The sequence below is a fragment of the Trematomus bernacchii genome, unplaced genomic scaffold (assembly GCF_902827165.1).
Source record: "Trematomus bernacchii unplaced genomic scaffold, fTreBer1.1, whole genome shotgun sequence".
NCBI classification, from domain to species: domain Eukaryota; kingdom Metazoa; phylum Chordata; class Actinopteri; order Perciformes; family Nototheniidae; genus Trematomus; species Trematomus bernacchii.
Window position 1 is genome coordinate 2916145 of NW_022987801.1, and position 21869 is coordinate 2938013.

At 40.7% G+C, this 21869-nt stretch overlaps 3 protein-coding genes across 3 annotated transcripts; 1 reads left to right on the top strand and 2 right to left on the bottom strand.

Moving 5' to 3' along the window:
- Positions 1–194: 194 nt before the first annotated feature.
- gba2 (glucosidase, beta (bile acid) 2) lies at positions 195–13430 on the bottom strand. The gene is given in 19 exon segments (XM_034150064.1): positions 195–1209; positions 1509–1700; positions 1860–1975; positions 2218–2360; positions 3037–3143; positions 3275–3426; positions 3585–3692; positions 3789–3893; positions 4487–4671; positions 4778–4903; positions 6697–6850; positions 7302–7404; positions 7623–7862; positions 8403–8621; positions 9569–9684; positions 9842–9933; positions 13232–13296; positions 13298–13372; positions 13374–13430. Coding segments are annotated over 19 exon segments (2610 nt in total). The 3' UTR covers positions 195–954.
- Positions 13431–14693: 1263 nt separating this feature from the next.
- rgp1 (GP1 homolog, RAB6A GEF complex partner 1) lies at positions 14694–19282 on the top strand. Its single transcript, XM_034150065.1, is given in 11 exon segments — positions 14694–15050; positions 15260–15375; positions 15695–15828; positions 15997–16016; positions 16018–16081; positions 16250–16399; positions 16610–16756; positions 17815–17942; positions 18031–18208; positions 18612–18727; positions 18729–19282. Coding segments are annotated over 10 exon segments (1161 nt in total). The 5' UTR covers positions 14694–15050; the 3' UTR covers positions 18837–19282.
- A 367-nt stretch (positions 19283–19649) lies between these two features.
- msmp (microseminoprotein, prostate associated) lies at positions 19650–20915 on the bottom strand. Its single transcript, XM_034150066.1, is given in 5 exon segments — positions 19650–19828; positions 19830–19847; positions 19849–19918; positions 20615–20723; positions 20807–20915. Coding segments are annotated over 5 exon segments (393 nt in total). The 3' UTR covers positions 19650–19741.
- Between the last annotated feature and the right edge of the window lie 954 nt (positions 20916–21869).

Sequence of the window (21869 nt, forward strand, 5' to 3'; positions counted from 1 at the left end):
CATCAAACTCACATCATCCAGTCCAACCAATGAATGAAATGTATATGAATGGCTAATCATTTAGCTACTTGGACCAAGAGTTCTGTGAAATGTCTACATCTTACAAGTTGTGAATGTAAAGTGTTGTACAGAGTTTTTTTGTATTTACTAACAACTTTATCAATATACATTTAAATAACACAATTAACCTCCGGTTTATTATTCAGTCATTTATTCAGCATGATTGTCATGAGTATTGGATTTTATAAAACATAGTAAATGTTGCCGCTACATTAATATATTGTAGATGTGGCCAACATGCAACAAGGCACCAAATGTTATTAAACAAAAAACATATTACATTACCAAGAACAGAATTCAAATTTTAGAGGAAATCTTCGAATCGACCGTTTTTATTGACCAATATTTCAAATCTTGTTTGATTCTCTCACAGGCCCTCTTGTGAACCCGACTGTCAAAGACAATAGTGACTGCTTGAGGCTGGTATAAAAACAAGAAACAGTCCTAAAATATTAAGCATATTAACTTGTTCCATATTATTGAAAAACTGTGAAATGTAGTGCTTGCAAATGAATGTAAAGGTGGGAAAGTAGACAATATGTTACAGAAACAAAGGGTCACATTTTAATTAGCAATACACACTGGCTATGATTTTGACATGGGCCTACACATGACAAAAAAAGAAAAAAGTAGGAACCATTTGCAGTCTCTTCAGATCCCGACCTAACAATATCATGATCGACAGTAGCTACTGAGTTTTTCAAGCGTAAACCATCAGTGTGCTGACCTTGAGCCTCAAACATTTGAAGAAAAAAACAGTAGAGAATTAAGTTAAAAGTCTGTGACTAAGCAGGGCAGCAGGGCAGTAGTGCAGATGAGGGTGATGACTGCAGGAGAGTTTTGATGTTATTTTCAGAAGACCTTCCTAGTCACACCAGTTTTAATAATCAGGTCCTAGCTCTGAGTTTCTCCCAAATCCTGTCCCTGCTCTCCATCTGTAGCTTCTGTTTGAGCTGTTGTGGTCTGATCCTTCTGTGAAGTGTTGAGGGCCAGCTGCATGGCCCACACACTCAAAGGCCTCATGTACGCCAGAGAGCGGTAGATTCCCTTCTCGCAGTACGCTTCAGGAGTCTGGAAGGCCATGCCCAGCCGCTCCCACACAGTTCGGTAGCAGCCCTCCGCCGTGCGCATACCCTCCTCCTGCATCCCCTGAACAAAAAAAAAAGAGATAGCCAGAGAGGCATGAGGCAGTGTTTCAGAGGATTGTTATAATGTGTCCAATCATTTACTCTCTACTCCCCGGCTGGAGTGCTTCTCCTAAATTACTTGCCTCCATTAAGTTTAAAATATAACGAGACCTTGAACCATAGAAAACTTTGAATGCAGGCTTTCAATAGATAGATTTCTTAGTTGAGGCATTGGGGAAAAAAACGAATATATACAAAATATACCAAATTGTTTTACCCCTTTAATGTAAGGTGTATAGACTAAAACACATACACACTTACCTCATGTATCATAGTGGCTGCTAGTCCATACACGACTCCAATCCAGACTTCATCCGACTGGACACTGGAGCGGTCAGGCACTCCCTCGGGGCGCATGCCGTTAACTGCCCCCATCTGGCCTCCAGCGAAGCTCATTACATTCAAGTCAAAGACAGATTTCAGTGCGCTCTGAATTTTTTCTTTGGGAAAAGCCTAGAGAGAGAGAGGGGAAGTGATGCTGAGACTACAAAGATTTGAAGTATGTCCTGATGAAAAACATAACTTTATTGATGTTTGTCTAATCTGTAGGTTGGCATAGGGAATCTTTCTTGTCGCACTTCTTCATAAGGGCTTGTTTTTTTTGTAACTTGCCTGGTATTCTCCCTCTCCCAGTCCAGACGCTCTCAGGAACCAATGGCCAGCACACTGGTCAGACATGACGCTATTAGAAAGGTCTCTCCCACTGCTGTCATAGTTGTAGTACTTGCCTAAACATGAGAGGAAAATAGGAAATGAACGAAAAGCAGAAATACCAGACAGTATTGGTGTTTCTGAGTATCGGGAACATGTTTTTGTATCACAACTATGTCCCGGAAGTCTATCGACATAGGGAGCGCAATGTCAAGTGTGAAGTTCTTTATAAGAGCAGTGCTTGAGACGGTTGCAAGCAGTAATACCAAAAGGGACATTTTGTTGCGATGATTTTGCACAATCACTAGAGATAATTTACCGTTCCACAGCAGTTTGTCATAAGCAGCGCTGCCCCGGTCCAAGATGTCTCTGTAACGTTTGTATGCCTCCTCATTTTCCACCAGTTTGGCCATTTTACACATAACACACAGGGACGCTAACCACAGCCCACCACAGTACGCACTGCAAAAAAACAAAAATATAAGAATTTTAGTCAAATGTAACCTGTAAAATAAGAGGTAATAAGATCCATAGCTCTGAATGTCATATTTTAATTACAAAACATTTGCTAATGACATAGTATTTTTCTTCAATTGATCTTGCCAGTGTATGAAAACCCTAACGTTTCCTAAGTTGATTTCCCAGCTTGCAAGATCTAATTATAAAAATAGATATAATTGTAAATGTACAAGGCAAGCCCTTCATCTTCACTTTTACCTCTAATCCAATCACATTTAGAGAAAACCCTGTAATGAAATTATCATACAGTACTTTATTTCTTTGAGGAGTGCTCAATGAATTGAACGACCTGTTAAGGATTGATTTAATTAAATAGAGGGTGTTTGTATGTTAAGTTTGAATTGCTTCAAGGTTTCTAATTTAATAGAATTCATTTTTCTATTGATATAAAGTTTCAGTAGTGGGTAGTATTACTGAGCTAGATTACTACAATTATTCTTGTGTTATATCATAGTATTTGAAATCACTGGGATATAAGACAACACAAGTAGGTAATGTGTACTCAAAATAAGGGCTAAGATTTCTGCATATTTTTGTAACCTGATATCTAATAAAATCATTTCCCAATTTGGGATCAATAAAGTACCCATCTATGTATCATGTTTTTCCATCCTCTCACCTTGGTCCCGTCACCGTCCAGCCGTCATAAGTCTGGTCTGCATATCCAGAATTCTCTATAAGGCCGTCTCCATCCAGGTCGAACTTCATCTCTGACTCCATCACCGCCTAGAAGACCAACCACAATAACAAAGCCAAGTGGAACAAGCAACATCAAATCCAGGATAATTATGTTATGACTACAGATGGGCTTCAACTCTCAAATGCAGCACCGTGAAGACCCCATAGATCCCTCGTACCTGGCAGACGGGCCACATGTCCTTCAGGTACTGATGGTCCTGAGTGAGATGAAAGTCCCTGTAGACCTGCAGCACAAACTTCAGGTTCAGGTCCTTCCAGTCTGCAGTGTCATGGATGAGGTAAGCATTTACCCTCTGCCACGGCTCATCATCTAGGGAAAGAGTCATCATGTTGTGCAATGAGACAAGAAATGTTTGAATCACACCATTGGGAAACAATCCTACGCAGCCACCAGTGGAATGTAATTCTTCATAATGTATTTATTTGAGTGTTCCCTAGTTTTTCAGTTTCTAGTTTCACTCTTCATACCTGGGTCTCCTATGTCGTGAGGCACCACATTTTTGGCCTTGACAGGAGAGTAGCGCCCGCTCATCAGATGCAGCCTCTCCATCGGGTCCTGCTGAACCACACTGCCGGCTGAGAAGATATCAAAGCTTTTTAGCTATTGCTCTTAATCAAACACACATGATGAGATAGTTGATACAAACGCTAAGATGAAAGCACTTCACTCACCAATATCATATTGCAAACTCAAGGCGAGTTTAGGCCACAGCATGATAAGTGCAAACGAGGCGTAGAAGTGCACGTCGTATGTGTTGTACATTCTGTACTCCTGACCTGGGGAAAAAACAATAGCTTAGTTATGTAGGTTTCATATTTAATTAAGACAGATCTTTCTTTTTACTCATGCCAACAAATATCTCATGGTTAAAACATGGTTAGTGTTGTAGCTGCCCCAAAACACAGCATGCAGGTAGTAGCATAAGGGAACAGACAATCAAAAAATACTAACACAGTTTTGGGTGTGTTCACCTTATCTGATATTTAAAATGTGTTAATTATGAACTACAATCAATAAAGTTAATCATTTCTAACATAACATAATATACATTAAAGTACCAACTATCTGTTCATATTGATTAATCATTTTTTGAAATAAATCAAATAATTGTTTTGTCCAAAAAGTCTCTTCAATGAAGATACCCTTTATCATTTCCTAGAGTTCAAGATGATTTCTTCCAACATTTTGTACATTTCAAACAATTACCCAAATCCCCAAAATATTCAGTTGACCATCATGAAGTAGGGAAAACAGACACTCCTCACGTAAAAGAAGCTCAAATGTGTTGCATGAGAAATAACTGAAACTATCATGGATTGCCAAGTTTCAGATGACTTTTCTATCGATCAAGTGCCACATTGTCACTTACCTTCTAGGTAGGCGAAACGTCCGAACTCCTTAACGACGGCGGGCTGAGCTGGCAGCCCCCCGTCCTCGCTGCGCACCCCCCCACTGACATCAGCGTCCTCCGGTAGCTCCGTCCACACCGTCCCTCCATCCACCACAAAGTACAGCTCGTTAAACAGGGCCGACTTATACCAGGAGGGGAGGGAGCTGCAACACAAGCCAAGGTGATAAACAATTATAAGCATTCATGGATGGAAAGCTATTGTTATTTATGTCTTCATCATTTATAATCAATGTTTGAACTGTCAACTACCTGTCCTGGAGAATGGGTCTTTGCCACTCGTCAATGCTCTTCTCCCACTGTCTGTAGTGTGTTAGTGCGTAGTGACCTAATGAGGGGGAAGCATCCCCTTTGGTCCCAAAGTAACGAGTGTATCTCCTGGGAACAGAAAGTTGATGTTAGTTTCATCAGAAAAACAACAGCAGAAAACACAATGAGGCTTCAAAAAGGACACGGCATTGAAAGCATACTTGTTCGGATATCCGTCACTGAAGGGTTTTATTTGCAATTAGGGAAGCGTATTGTGTTTTATGTCGCTATGTATTATTCATGGCGTAGCTTTTGAGACTGTAATATGAGATAAAATAAAATGCATCAGAGTCCTGGATAGAAAAGGGAACAGCTAATAGCATTTGTTGTAACAACCTTAGACTGGTCTTTTTCAAAAGTAATAGAAACTGGAAGAACGATATCTGTAACTGTGTTTAACTCTGGCTTGTTTACATTCCTGCAAAGCAACACAATGCACATCAGAGTTCCCGTTAGCCGGTAATTACCGGACTTTGACCGGTAAAATATGCTGAAGACCGGCAAATTTAAATCTCTCCGGTCAAAATGTCCGGTCAAAATAATTTTCCCTTAGCACAATACCGCATCAGTTGCGCCACTTATGTGACAGACAAGAGAGTATGTGACAGACAAGAGAGTATGTGACAGACAAAAGAGTATGTGACAGACTAAAGAGTATGTGACAGACAAGAAGAGTATGTGACAGACAAGAGAGTATGTGACAGACAAGAGAGTATGTGACAGACAAAAGAGTATGTGACAGACAAGAAGAGTATGTGACAGACAAGAAGAGTATGTGACAGACAAGAGAGTATGTGACAGACAAGAGAGTATGTGACAGACAAGAATAGTATGTGACAGACAAGAAGAGTATGTGACAGACAAGAAGAGTATGTGACAGACAAGAAGAGTATGTGACAGACAAGAAGAGTATGTGACAGACAAGAATAGTCAATTCTAATGTCTAACACTTAATGTGGAGAAAGAGATGTCCTGTATGGGTTGATTGTGCGTTGATCTGTTGGTAATGCCTCGGGGTTCCGGTGGGCATGTAAACAAATGTATAATGCTGCGCTATACTTTGTGGCCTCACCCGGTTGCATAGCGACTTATTGTTTAGGTGTCTTTTAATAAGCAGGTATATCATTAGCTAGAACTAGCTAGATCTGATCGATATGGACATAAACGAGAGTGAAGTCTAATCTGACGGGAGAGAGAGATCAGCTGCTGCCGACGAGTCGACACGCAGCTCTGCATGATCACCTGCAGCGGTGAGCGGAGCAACACACACTTCAGGTTAGAATATCACGTAGCTATTTTAATTACCTCTCAAACTACCTAAACTAGTTATAGATATGTTTAGTTTTACTGTCGGGTCACTCATTACTGGATCCGCGAGCTGCATGATACTGACGGGCTGTCAGGAGAGGGGGAGAGCGCTCCGTTTATTATTCCCGTGTTATTGTAAGTTACTGTACACTTTTGAATAATGTAGTTAATCTACTATAATTAGTTTGTTTAATATCGAATCATATCAATTTGTTTTAAAGCTCAATAAATAACAAAGAAGACCTTTGACCGGCACTTTTCTCATTTTGTCCGGAAGATTTCAACTTTAACGGACATGTTGACCGGCAAAAAAATATTCTAACGGGAACTCTGATGCACATGTGTTACCTGTGTGTTTTCTGTGAGTTACTACCTGTGTGTTCTCTCTGTGTTTCCTGTGTGTTTTCTGTGTGTTCTCTGTGTGTTACTTCCTGTATGTTTCCTATGTGTTGTTTCTGTGTTACCTGTGTGTTACTACCTGTGTGTTTCTACCTGTGTGTTTCTACCTGTGTTTCCTGTGTGTTAGCTGTGTGTTTCCTGTTTGTTTGACGTACCTGGTGTGTTTCCTCTCCCTAGAGCCGAACATGATATTGGGCATGTCCCAGGCCAGGCAGAACTCCAGGCTGTTATGGCCCTGAGCCGGCACCGAGCAGCTCACAGCCAACGCTGCTGCCACCTTCTCTCCTTTAGGCGTGGGCGGGCTGGATCCTGCAGAGGTGAGAGTTAGAGAGGGAGGGGAGGATAGCAAGAGAGGTTAGCATATGGTATCTCTATCACGCTGTGCAGGTTGTTAAACATCTTACTGGAGGTTCAGCTCTTGCTGCCTTTGTCTTTATTTACCTACTAATGTTTATTCACTCTATTCTGTATTGTGTCTGTATTAAACGGTCTTATTTATACCTGATCTATAGTGTGTTCACTTTCTATACTGTGGTTTGTACACCAGTTTCTATGACACTTAATGGTCAAATCTGGTTACAAAGACAAGTGCTCCGTGATGACCTAGATGGAATTGTTGGTGTTTTACTGTGCATCAGTTTCTTTCCTTCTTCTTCTTCTTCTTTCTGTTACTGTTTCATATTGAGGAAATGACAAATGTAGACATCTGTTCCGTTATGAATCTGTCTCATCTCTCCACAGTGAGTTTTTAAGCACCGACCTGTGGGAGAGTCCAGCCGTCCATCAGTGATGAGGTCACTCCACAGGCCGCTGCAGGTTCCCTTTGGACTGAACGCTGTCTGGTGACTGACCTCCCTGTCAGGCTGTTCAAATGGGAACAAAACACACATATTTAGGGTCAATCTAAAACCTAATGCTCACTAACACCACGCATTTCACAACTAGTTCATTATTATAAATCCACTTCCAGATAATAGAGACTATTGTTGCAAATCCTGTTTATTCCCTGGGAATTTCTTGTGCAGCTGTACAGTTCAAACTACTACAAAAACCTTACAATGCATAAACTTGGTAATCAAACCTGTTCTCGGGCTGCGATGCACAGAGTGTAAGGGTTCACAGCAAGGCAGTGATGTAGCAAAACCCCAGACACCGCCTCCCCCTCCTTCTCCAGGTGGAATGGTTCATTCCAGTGTCCCCCGCTCTTATCTTCCTTGTGTCCCGACCCGTTGACCATGGTGAACATGATGGAGACATCCAAAGCGTAGTCATTCTTGTTCTCTATGTCCCACACAAATACTGCCACTGGGAGACTAGAGTCCTGGGATAAAGGAGATACACATTGGGAAATAACTTTTGTGAAACGGGCATGTCGACAGGCACCGTCTAAAATGTGCATTTCAAGATTCAAGGCTTTATTGTCATGTGCACATTAGCTACAGTGTAGATATGGAAATGAAAAACTTAGGTCACAGGCTATTTCACCACAACCTAGATCTTCTGCTATATATTCAAAAGTGTTGAGACATCAGTTGCTGAAATGATTTGAGGCTGAAAAAACTCAAAAGCAAAGCAAGTATTCAAGTAACTTGTTAGAATGTAGATTGCAGCATTTGCAATTTCTATATCCGCCCGAAAAATAATTCACTTTTTAGTTTGAGTTGGTGAAAGTAGGTGAAACATCAATCATAGTCTTGGGGTTCCCACATTTATTTTGACAAGCTTGAGGGTTTTTCAACAAATACCTTCTCATTGTTCAGGTGATCAGGGGTTAGACATGATGCGTGTCATAATTAGATTGATGCAACAATATTATCATAAGTCTATTATAATGTATACGATCCAGGGATGTCTCAGTTACCTGGTAGTCGTGGGGGATGACTGGGGAAATCTGCCTGCAGGTTAAGGTGACGTTCTGTCCCGGCAGGTGGTAAACGGTCCAGGCGCGGGGGTACAAGGCGTGATAGAAGGCGTACTCTCCACAGTAGCCCCAGTTCCAGCCCTGCAGAGTGGGAGGACGCTCTACAGAGAGCACCTGCTGGTAAACCGTTTGCCCTCCACGGCGTAAACAAACTGTAAACTAAGAAAGAGAAAAGGATGTGGGCAAGTGGAGAATTTAATCTGTGGTTTAGGAGATTAGACATTTATAACCAACAAGTTCTGTATGTGCAATGTACTGTTTAGTGTACTGCCTGAGCTTTCTTTAACAACGTACATTTCCCCTCTGTGGGACTATTAAAGGTTTTCTGATTCTGAATCTTCCTACATTTCCCAGAATGTCCTCAGACAACCCCCAAGAGGCATGTCTTGAGCCTGATTCTGCCTCCAGTTAATAGTTCTACATTAGGGTGGTGTGCAGTGTAGTCAAAACCAAGAGAGCCAGTTTTTCCAGGGACAGAAAGAGTCACACCCTTTTCCCAAAACACACCCACCATGCATTGCAGTTAGTGTGCAGAGGCTGCTGTCAGAAGAGAATCGGCTATCTGTCTCCTAGCATTTAACTCCACTGTGGTCGTATATTTGAAATATATGGTATTTTGCGGTTTACATTTAGCTCTTTCCTTTGGCGAATAGAAAACAACACCACAAATGAACAAAGTAAATACATTTATGTAACGTTTTTTTTTTAAAGTGTTTTAGGGATTTGTTTTCTCATTAGCATTTTGTCGGTACTTAAAAGGAGACTGTTCTTATGAATTAAGAGCATGGTTGACTCACATTCCTTACTGAATCACAGGTTAAAGGATAAACACCAACAAATATGGATTGCAGCAGATACATAAACATGTTGTTCATTTGGAAATAATAACATCTTATATATATATATATATATATATATATATAGACCTAGGACACCTTCACGTAACAGGCAGTAGGAGTTGAGGTATTGTTTACTGATAAATAAGCCAATGAGCTATTGTATAGGGAAAAACATATATAAAGCCAGGGAAATATTCCTTAAATAAGTCATTTTAATTGATGAAATGCTTTAACCATAGTCTCTGCCTACTTTAACATTCTATATACCTGGTTTGCTGTGACAGTTTTATAGTGGTACATCCCGGGGTTAAGTTGCCATCTGCAGAACTCCCCCCTCCAACCTCTCGTGATGGTTCCTCCTCCGATACCACCAAGTGGAGCACCTGCAAATTAGGGTATCAACTGGATTCAGTCATTTCCTTATTATCTTTAGGAGCTTAACTGGTCAAATTCAAGAGTTATAGTACTGTATGTTTTTGGTGAAATATTAAATAGGATTTAATATCACAAGCTCAGCACACTGTAAGATCCTGATCTCACCATATATTTGTCGCAAGGGTTGGGCACGAAACATATCAATGAACGGAGCTTTCTTTTCCACCTGGGTCTTCTTGTACCACCACTTCAGATACCTGGATGAACACACAGAGTATACAGTACAGTCACAACACAGCACAGCACTGAATGCGCCCTAACTGCATGTGTTACTTTGAATAAACATGCTCATCATTTTAAAATGCATTTGTAATTGGTTAACATGCTTTTTCTGCATGCTCTTTTTCTTTTTCTTGTTTAAAAAAAGTCAGCTTCAGACGTTTGCAAGCACCGGAACCAAAAGGTGGACAACTTGCACACACGCACAGGCAGAGAGAAACGAGGGCATTGTGCAACCTCATAAAGGAAGTGCTTGTAAGATGAGGGGAGGGCTACTTTATCTGAGAGAGGTTAGCAGTGTGAGATGTGCATGAATGTGAGGTGCAGCACTCGCCATCAGAGCAGGGTGTAAAATATTAATTAGGCTATGTTACAGCAGGTTACGGACAACCACAAGAGTCCGAGGGAGATCACAGTCATCGCGAGCCTTTATCTGTTTATGCTTTGATGTGTGAAGTGGTGACGTCTCAATTCATATGCCTTATCAGTAGAAAGCTCGCTGATGCTGGGTTGAGGTCAAACTTTGAGTTTAGTAGAAAGGCCATCAGTTCTGCAGAGAACCGGCTGCAATGTAATAAAAGCCCCTTATTACATTTAGCCCGCATCATTTGGCTCACTCTTTGCTCCGAGACCTTGAGTGCTTCTTCCAAATGTCTCCAGAGGGCTTTAGCTAAATGAGAAAAACACGATTAAGATGTGATAAACATTTTACGTTCCACTGCCAAGAATGATACTAATGTTTCTGCAGAAAGCTGACAAGGCGGTGAATGACACCAGTGAGAAAGCACTTACTAATGTTCTCACTTTGTCACTCCAAAACCAAGAAAGATCCAGTTGAATATGATGTTCGACAGATAAAAGCAGGATATCACCATGATTGATAGACTGAAAACAGCATTGTTTTTGCTTTAAAAATGACTTGAACGATGAATTGATCAATGAATCAAAATAGTCAAATCGTTTTTCAGTCAATGGGCTAACCCTTTAGTCCACCATGTCAACTTATATTGATGATAAGAAGTCACAACTCTGAGAGGCTTAGTGCTCAGCATTCTTGTTTACATACAAAAATAACGAATAACATTTGAGGGCTTTCTACTTGTTGCAATGAACATCCCATGCCAAATTGCTGTGAATGCCGGAGCAGGGCCTGAATGTACACGAACAGAAAAGCTCAGTCCAGAGAAACAACAGTGCCGCTCCCCTCAGGAGATGAATAGGTTTGGTTAAAGTGAGTAATTCAAAGCCATTGCAGGTTGCATTATAGTCAGGAAGGTGTTGTTCGTAGCTCAGCTGAAATTCGAACAGTTAGACCTCACCCTGATAAGCTCTGAATAAAAGCAACGTATGCAAACCTGAATCTAACCTGTGTGTGCTCAAGCTGCCATGTTCTCCACTGAAGACCAAACCTACCCACAGCTGGCAAGAGCTTGCAGCAAAGGGCAAAGTTCCCTTACTAAAAGATACACAATCCCATTGTTCCTTCTCCTTGAATGTTTATTATAAGAGCTGTATGAGCTTGTTTCTTCTTGGTTCAGTATACTGTGCAAATAGCTCAGAAAATGTACAGTATTTCTATACATTGGTCCAACAGTAAAGGCTTCTTTAAACTTATTAACCCAGGTAGAACCTCCTACTACACAATAATAACGACCCCATTAGTCTGTGCAATAACTAACTAACTCTAACTAACCTTAAGGTGAGAGTTGACAAAGATTGTGTTTTGTTTCTCAGTTTTCACATGCAGTATGATTGTATAACCACAACATTGCAAAGGATTTCTGAAATATGAAGCAAGTTTGTGGTTTAACGCGGAGTTAAAAACATCTACATTGCACTGCAGGTGTCACATGTTAAGACAATGTGAACAAATGTAGAAGCAGTAATAGCAGTGATTAGGATGGATGTAAAAGCTTAAAGTTATTCAGTCAAAGTACATATCTTTATGGCCATCATCAACAGGGAGTATAAATCAGTATAAATCAGTATAAATCAGCCGAGGCCTGATGCCAGACTGATATTGACGGTCACAGAGACACGCTCTCACGATTGAAATGATAAGACAAATGTTGCTGGCTGTGTGCCGACAATCCACTAAAAGCAGCAGCATGTCTTTGTCAGGAAAACAAACAGGATCAGATCAACAGATGTTGAAATCTGTACTGGATGTTTTTTTATAGCTTTAGGGTGACAATTCAGAGTTTTATGCTCTATATCTCTGAGAACTTTATGAGTGGAAAGATTGGCAATCTCAATCTTGTACTTGGAAGAGTAAATGTCCTGAACCTTGAACTAAAAGTTGACCTGGATCTAGTGTCAAATATTATATTATTAACATTTTAAACTGTATACCCCGGTTATCTAGGCCCTTTTTGTTTTGTTTAATGTATACATGTCACACTGTGGGAAACGATATTTCGATATTTCTGGATGTATAACACATGTAGAATTTTTGACAATAAGCTGACTTTGACTTTGACTTTGAAATACATGTCCATTACCTCAGTAAGGATGGAATGTAAGCACATACTTTTGATTAAACTGAACATTTATAGAGTTACTTGTTTGCCGTTTTTGCAAGAAACACAAAGCACTATCTATCAACCCCACGAATAGACAAAGCTAAATGGTAGACTGTGTTGCAAAAGAGCTGTTTACTCTGTTAATCAGTTGCTACACCTATCTGGGTGAAACAAAAGCTAATACACACAGGACAGCATAAAATGTACTCCCTCATGCATTATCAGTTTAAAATGCAGAAGAAAAAATGGGTATACTACTGTTTTGGTGCTTCTTACGTCATGTATGTCATTGAGACTGCTCTAAGGTAGACAGTTATTAGTTATATCATATTTATGTTGATAGAAAATTATATTAAAAAAAATCTAACTTGTGCCAGCCTTAACCACTTCAGGCAGGATTACCTGCTCTCTGTGGTGGCTTGAGAAATACGACACTGTATGCCAATGCCTCCCCAGGTACTCCTCTGTCAAAGCAGTCTCATGGGTTAAATGGGTATAGACTATTTAAAGGTTGCCATTACATGAGAGGGAGGTGTAAACTGAAAACACCCTGTGTCAATAAAGGAACTAACCACGGTGTGCTCTGAGACATAGTGTTGATTTACTGATTTTCAATGACAAATATTTGTAGTCGGACCAGTTCATGTACCACAGGAAAATGGGTGTGGTCCTGTAGACGAGGTGGTGTTGATTTTTAAAACTTGCATAGGTAAATAAGTAACTCCCCATCTCATTTAACCCATGAATGTCTCACCTGATCCCAAGCCCAACGTGCTCCAAGACGTTGGACAGCGAGACATCCTTTGCTTGAAAGGGCTTCCCTCTTCTCCTTGAACTCATGTGCCAGACAGATACGCCATCCCTCCTTGGGAACTCCATATCCCATTTCCTTGGAGGACATACCGACTCATAAGGTCCGCTGAGGATTTCTCACCCCACTCTGAAGTAGTCATTTTAGCAGGATATAGGTGAGGGGAGCTTAAAGAATGTATGAATGGGAGTAGGAAATCAGGAAGATCTCAACCACTTTATCAATGCTTTCACTGGAGGTAGCATGTGAAATCTGCAAGTAGATGATCAAGAAGTTATTCCTGTGGGGTAAACTGGTTCTCATCCAACAAGCTCTGAATACCTGCATGTCCCAGTGCCATTATAATACTCTCAATATCCACAAGAGAATTTAGCCTCTATAGCTCAGTATGTCCATATCGTCAGGGGTTAGTTGCAGCAATGTGCATCACCATCACTCTCTGGATTCCTGTTTTCAGAGATAGCAGACCCCTTGGCCCCCTCTGCATGTAGTCCGGATGTTTTTCCTTATGACAGCTCAACAAAAGCCGGGACACCTACAATGACATCAAAGAAGATCAGAGAAAATGGTTAAAAGGAGTGATCACATCCATCTGATAGAAATACAGGAGGGCCGATATCATGCAAAACTGCAAACTGACAACATTAGTTAATATGAATCATGTAACGTTAGCTACCCAACCGCTGCTGGTTACAGTGGCAAACTTTGTTAGCTATTAGCAAATAGCTCGGCCTTGACAGCAGTAGAGAAGAGTAAGTTATTTGTTTTAATACCAGAACGACGTCACTCCACAGCTGCTCCAAACCAACCTCTGTCTGCAGGACTGTAGCTTCTGCTGCTAGCGCGGTGGCTCAATCTGCTCAATATGCAAATGATTTACATTTGTCGCTGTAAAATAACAAGTGTATGGCCTCAGCTCTGTCTTTCAGGTGACAATTTCGATCAGGCTGCATACGCACTCCCCTTCCTTTTACAAGATTGGCCGATCTAAAACATCAGTTAGCTAGAAAACCCTTTTAGATTACATATTTTGAAGGTTGATAATTGATGCTTGAGCTTGATAAAGTCAAAATCAGTAAACCGCCTGGTAGTAAAGGAAGCCTGATAAGTGTGCTGTAGGGATACACAGTGCAGGAAACGGGCAAAGCCGCTGCTGAGACTGTACCATTTTCTCAGTAGAAAGGGGGACATGTATTAGTTAACACTTATACATTTCCCCTACAATTGACAGCCATTGCTCCATGTGAATAAATATAAAAGTATAAAGACCGTATTGAAAGGATTCCTGAAGAATGTGAAGTGTTAGCGCACAAAATTAAATGTTTTGTTTACATATTGAGCTTACGCCTCCCTACAAGTTACCATAGCAACAGTCCACCTCTCGCTAACTGTGCCACGGGACGGCTTCTAAATGGTCGACCAAAAACTTTTACTGTATTTCTACACTGTTGTTTTATTTTTGTAAAAAAAAGTTCGATTAAGATCGAGGTAAAACAATGATGACGGACAAAACATATTCTTAAAGAGAATGTTTTTTTCTTCTATAGTTGTGATATTTATATATTAATTGTGCATCCCTTGGTTAGTGCTTGGTCATACGGAGGCGGATGTGTTGTTTACTGTAGCTGAAATGCTAGCTAACCTCATACGCCATGTCTAGTACTTTGGGAAGGAGGGTATATTTGCTTTCTCGAAAGTACATTTAGGTGCTCCGATCTACAAGACAGCGTTTTGCCTCGCAACAGTAACGTTTGAGGCCAAGGTATGTATGTTTATATTGACCCTAAAATAGTAGCTTTTAGCTAGCAAGCAGTCCAAACTATTCAGCTTCTGTTTAGCATGTAGCGGTATGTGCAAACATGTAGTGTTATCTTTCCAGAATAACAAAGCATGCTTGATCTCAGTGCATTATGATCGCCACAGTAGTGATGTTATGTAGTAATGTAGTGTTTTTGGCGTCTAACGTTACAGATGATCGAGGTGGTGGCCTCCATGGCCCGAGGCCCTGTGTTTCTCGCCGGGGAGCTCATGGAGTGTCTCATAACATTCACCAACCCGATGTCCCACCTGTCCACCTCTGCCAGCAGGTAGGGTTTTAAAACTTTAATGCATTTACCCATAATAGGTATGATCTTTCAAAACCTGTCTTTTGCCCATTGCTGTGTTCAAATATTAAGGTGTTCCTGAACCCTGAAAAGCATTTATTTAGTTTATGTATGCAACATGCAGTGCCCATGGAGCCTGATAAGAGTTAAGCTATGATCCTTCGAAATGCCTTTTTTGTGTGTGTCTTGTAACACGATATGGATTGGGACCATGTATGTAATGCAAGACAGTTAAATCAATCGTGTAACTAATCATTCTGTAGATACCCTTTTGTAACTGTGTTTTCTGACTGTGTCTCAGTGAGATGCTGGCATGGGCCAGTGCTCAGATCCACTGCCAGTTTCATGCCAGTGAGAGCAGAGTGGCTCTGCCGACCCAGGGCAACAAACACGATGTCCAGGCTGAGAGCAACACAGTGCTTATTCCAAGCAGAGGTTAGTTTGGGAGAGGAGAAAACGAAATCAGAGAAAAGCAGAAATTAGTGTACATGAATGATCTGTTATGAAGAAAGGTTCTGGATATTATAGCACTGTTGGTTAGCCTTATTATTGTATCATTAATATGCCTTAAATCCCTTCAAAACTCTTTATTTTCTTCTACAGGAGAGCGGGGTCAATGTGTGCCTGGACACACCACCTAAAATATTATTCTGTGACCTGCGCCTGGACCCCGGGGAGAGCAAAACCTGTATGTACATTGTGAAAAAAAGTCTACGTCCATACAAATCACTAGTTTTACAGTATAAAGTTCTTGGATGCTTCATATCTAATTTTTCCCCAAATGGTCGTGCAACATTTATAATTAACATATTTGTTTCTGTCTAACAGTCTGACATGAGTGCTCACTCTTCCACAGATTCATACAGTGAGATCGTACCCATAGATGGTCCTCCTAGTTACCGTGGTCAGGCAGTGAAGTATGTGTACAAACTGACCATCGGCTGCCAGAGAGTCAACTCGCCCATCAAACTGCTCCGAGTTCCCTTCAGAGTGCTGGTTCTACAAGGTCAGATACACTTTCGCCTACCCTTAAGTTTAGTTGCAAGCATTTTGCACAGCAATGCTTCCAGTGCTGATAAAGTGGCGTGACTTAAACTTTAAAAACTCATGAGAAGTGATTACTGTGCTTAAACAAACTGTATTTGGAAGAATTAGAATGATTAAAAACTACTACAACAAGAACTTGATAGCTAACATGATCCTGTCTGAACTGTAGGCATGCCAGAGCCTCCATTTCCCCAGGACGAGGAAGTTTGCCCCTCCAACCCTTTCCTGGAGGAAGAGGAAGCGAGCCGGAGGGATGCTCGACCTTTAGAGAGAGCTCTGGACATGCTGATGATCACCACATCGAGACGTTGCCCCCGTGAGTCTCATCGTCATCTCGCTTTTCTTTGCTGTATTTTGAAGCCCTATGTCTCACACTAGTTGCCTTTTAAATACAAAGCATTATTCTTTTTTTAATCAGTTTTCATTATGTTTTTTTATTTTTTGTCTTTTAAATTGAACATTTTCAGATTATTTTGTTAAATGTACGCTTGATGTCATCTATCATTCCCAAGTAAAAATGTAAGTTTAGAGCAATTAACTAAATGGTGTTGCCTCTCTAGCTCAATTGTTACATTTATGACAGCGAGATGTAAAAGATGTACCTTTGTTTACCAGCAAAGCAGCTAACTTCAAGCTAGATTTGACATGTTTACCTATTATATGTGTCCTGGATGATAAAAGTAAAAAAATATAGTACTAATAATATAGATGTAAATAGTAATAGTGTTTTAGTAATTACTCTCAATCTCTAAATATGACTTGTGAACTAAGAAAGTGGATCACGTCACTCCAGTTCTGAAGTCTTTACAACTGGCTTCCTGTGTGTCAAAGAATTGATTTAAAAATATTGCTGCTGGTTATAAAGCACTGAATGGTTTAGGCCCAAAATACATTTCTGACCTCCTGCTAAATTATGAACCATCCAGATCTCTCAGTCTTCAGGGACTGGTCAGCTTTCTGTCCCCAGAGTCAGAACTAAACATGGAGAAGTTCAGTTATTATGCTCCAAATATCTGGAACAAACTCCCAGAAATCTGCAGGTCCGCTGCAACTCTGACTACTTTTAAATCTAGGCTGAAGACTTTTCTTTTTGCCGCTGCTTTTAATTGAACTATTCACATCTCAAACTGCACTGTAACTTTTATCCATGTATTTTTTTAATGTTTATTTGATTATCTTTGCTTTTTAATGACTGATTTTAAATGCCATTTTCTTAATGTCTTTCATTGTTGTAAAGCACTTTGAATTGCCTTGTGTTGAAAGGTGCCTTGCTTTGCCTTGCCTTGCCTTGCCTTGTGTTCTCTACTTCTTATGTTTTCCACACTTCTTTATTTGAATGTCCTAGTTTGACTTTATTCCTTTTGCTTTGTCCAGACATGTTTAATATCACCAATATGCGTGGGAAAGTGGCAAAGTTCTGCATCTTCAAGATAGTTTACAGACTCGGCGAGGACATCGTTGGCACATTTAACTTCTCAGAGGGAGATATTCCCTGCCTGCAGGTGTGTTATCTCTTCTCGTTCAAGTACCACTGTGGTACATTTAGTTGTAAAACGTTACCTTATATTACCCTGTGTGTATGTATTCCAGTATTCGGTGAGCATTCAGAGTGAGGAGGAGATTCAGCAGCAGCACCAGCGGCGCCCCGGACAGATCCTCAGTGTGACAGGACACGGGCGCCACATGGAGTCGTGCCTGCACACCGCCTCCAGCCACTTCTCTCTGCCCATCCCGCTCAACGTCACGCCGGGCTTCAGCACCGACATAGGTCAGTCATCTGTCGGCTTGAAACATGTCAAATATGACATCTAGTGATATTTCAGACACCATATTCAGATATTTTTGCCATACTTATAATAATAATAACAATAATATAATACACTGTGTTCTAGCAATCAAAAATGGCACGAATGGGGGTCTCTACTACAATGACTTCTACTGTAGATTAGTGTTACTCAAAAGTTTGACATAGAGAAGATTTGGGTGTTAGACATTTTATTAATATAATGTTTCATGAGCCATCACTAGACTAAATGTTACTGGAAATGACTCACACGGCAAATATGGAAACTTTTTTGTGAATAAAGTGGAGATTTTAACGATTAACTGTTTGAAAAATGTAAATAACCATACTGTTAACTTAACTATCAAATGTATCTCTGCTTCTACAGTGATGCTGAGGTGGCGCCTTCACTTTGAATTCGTCACCGCCCGGGAGCCTATGGAGCCGCCCACAGTTCTGCAGAACCAATCAGAGGTCACCGTATGGGCAGGGGCGGAGCACGTGGACCGTGGACACCTTCAGCTGGGATCTGCCTATCAAAGTCTTCCCCACCAACCCGGCCTTGGCATCCTACATGTCCCACTTTTCAGGGACCAACAGCATCACCATTTGACCGCTGTGTGTGTGTGACCTTTTGAACGTGAGACATTCAGGCATCAATGGGAGTGTGTGCGTGAGAGACACTATTAGCACAGAGGTGCACATTTCAGGAGCATTATGTTTTTGTTGATTCCATTGTTTATGCAGAGCCAGTGATGGATTCCATATGTATATTATGCAACCTATTTTTTGCCTTGTTTCTTATGCATTTTGCAGTGCATCTTAACCTTCTTTATTTTTGGACCTAATGACATGCAACTGTGTTCGTGGTTGCGGTGTTTTTCTGTATTTATTTTATTTTTGATCCCTTTACTCACTCGCACATATTAGGAAACAGCTGTTTCTTAATCCAAATGTTTTTACTGTTTTCCTGTTTTTTCTTTCAGCTTGTGCAAAGGCTGCATTGAAATGTAAATACTACAAGAAAAAATCATTAAAAGTGTGATTTTAAATTTGAAAGATTATGTGGGAGGAAGCCATTTTTTTTTTTCTTCACAAAATTCAACATTCTTTGTTAAAAACAAGATTTTTATTAAGAGGGTAAATGAGTTACAGCAGAGAACAGGTCAACAGGAATAGTTATATATATTAATGTACGCTTATATTTGCTTATATTTACAATGAGTCATTGTTGGATTAATAGAAGAAGCAAAAACATACTGAAAATAAAGATCTAAATATAGATGCTTACATATTTACCAAGTTGTTAACATTTAATGCTCAGTGCTAAAATCATATTTTCAGATAAACATTTCACTCACATTTCCTTCATTTATAATACAATCCAGAAAGAACAAATGCTGTTACGTCTTATATTGATACAGTTTGTGTATAAAGTGGTTACTGGTATTTAACCCTAGTGAGTACTGGTTCCACAGGCAAACAGCTTGAACAGATAGCGGTGTCTGAGATGGTTTTCTACCAGTCGAGCTGCTGCTGCTTCAGATCAAAGGAGCCGTGGCCGGGGTCCTTCATGCCCTCCCCGGGGGAGCAGGGCAGGCGGGGGGTCGGCTGTCTGGACCAGGGGACACGCTGCAGGTCAGCTGCTCCACACGCAGCTCACACCACGCGGGGAAGTCCACCGGCCGCTGCACCCTGGACCGATATCGAGGTAAAAGAGAGCAGTCAGCAGCTTCTTCGATCACTCATGGCTTCAAAAAACACTTTTCCTTGAACTCTCCTTTTTTTCTTTTCATTTGACTAATTTTGCAGTTACAGGTTGCCAAATATCAAGTGAATCTTCCTAAACTAAACTAAAAGGGTTCCTTAATAAATGTACACAAATGTTGTTAGAGATGATATTAATCAAACAATAATAACAGTTCTTCAGCATGACCAATGTTCTGTGTAACCCTTATAGGTCAAACATTCAGCTGGTACTTCAGTCAAAATGTACATAGTATTTTTAAACTGTATTATGCTATATTAATTCAAGTTCTGCCTGAATTTTGTGCATTTCCACAAGCGATCAATTAAGTATCTTGACATGTATTAATACATGATTCAATATTAGTTGATTTTATTTTGTATTATTTGATAACTTAGGTTATCAGATACATTTAGTTGAGGAAAGAGTACAATATTTGCTTCTAGATTGCTGTGGAGTAGAAGTCAAAGTTGCATTAAATGGAAATACTCAAGTAAGAAGTATCTAAAAATGGTCTATACGTGAGCAAATGTGCCTGCTAACTGTCCACCACTATACCCACATTTCTTGATGAAGACACATCCGTTTTGATCCCCCACTTTTACTGATTTGCTTCCAACCACATAGGTTTTTTGTGTACTCACGTCTCGCAGCAGCCGACTCCCACAGGGTGCAGACAGGTGCACTGCATGCAGGCGTTGTCCATCCAGCTTTCCCCCAGCGAGTAGTTCTTCCCCTGGAACTCACACAGTGCTGCAACGACACAAAAACAACTCAGAAACATTGCAAATATGTATTTCATTTTTCAGATTACATTTTAAAGCATGGGACCTCACCTCTGGAGTTATAGTGGCACACCATGGGAGCAGCAGAACCAACGCTGGTCCACAGAAAGAAAACCTGCAGCGGCAAGAACCAGTTAACCCCGACGAGCTCCATCTTCATCTGGTTTGATCAGCTTCTGGTTCTTCTGCTCCTTCTGCTCCCTTATTTATACACATCCTGGGGCTTTACGAGCCTGGCGTGGAGGTGTGGTCAGACCGTCATGTGGCCCACAGGCCTGGCGGAGGAAGGTGTCAGCGGTGCCATCCATTGGGGAACGAGGAGGTGGTGGTCTGTGTGGAGGGGGGGGGGGGGGGGGGTGTAAGGATCTTGGCGGTGTTTTGGCACTCCGGAGATCACCTCGCTGCGCTTCAGTGGGCATGAACTTCTAAAAAGTGATAGAAACAATGACACATCCATGTGGTGACTAAGAGAGGGAAGGGTAGGAGAGAGGTGAGATGGAGGGCAGGGGGAGAGGAGAGAGAGAGGGATGGGATGGAATTATCAAACATGATTCATCACCATTCAACCTTTCATATGGTTTCTCAGCCAGGTTGATGTCCAGTAACTAAAGATGTGTCTAATGCGGTCTCAATCCTGTCCCCAGAGTCGAGAGTAAACGTGGAGAAGCAGCGTTTAGTTTTTATGCACCATAAACCTGGGGAATTTATTTATTTTTAAATCAAATCTCTTGTTGGCCAGTGCCTTTTATTAAATACATTATTTTCCTTTAATTTCATAAGCTGACTGCACTCTAACCTTTATTCTTATACTTTATATCCATCTTCTTCTATTTTAGATGGCTTTCTATTTCGCTTTTTACTCTCGTTTGCACATTGTCTCGTGGTAAGCACTTTCCTTGTTGCTAAAATGTTACATAAATAAACAGACATTAACTTACCCTTGCCTTAATGTACATTTAAAACACATGCCTGATACACTAAAGTAATATCAAATGTCTACACTCAAAATATAGAGTAGAAAGAGCTTCAAGTGTCTCCACCAAAATCATCAAGACACTAAATGAGGGAATTTCTTTCTTAGGATTTAATGTTCATTTCATTTCTAACCTTTATT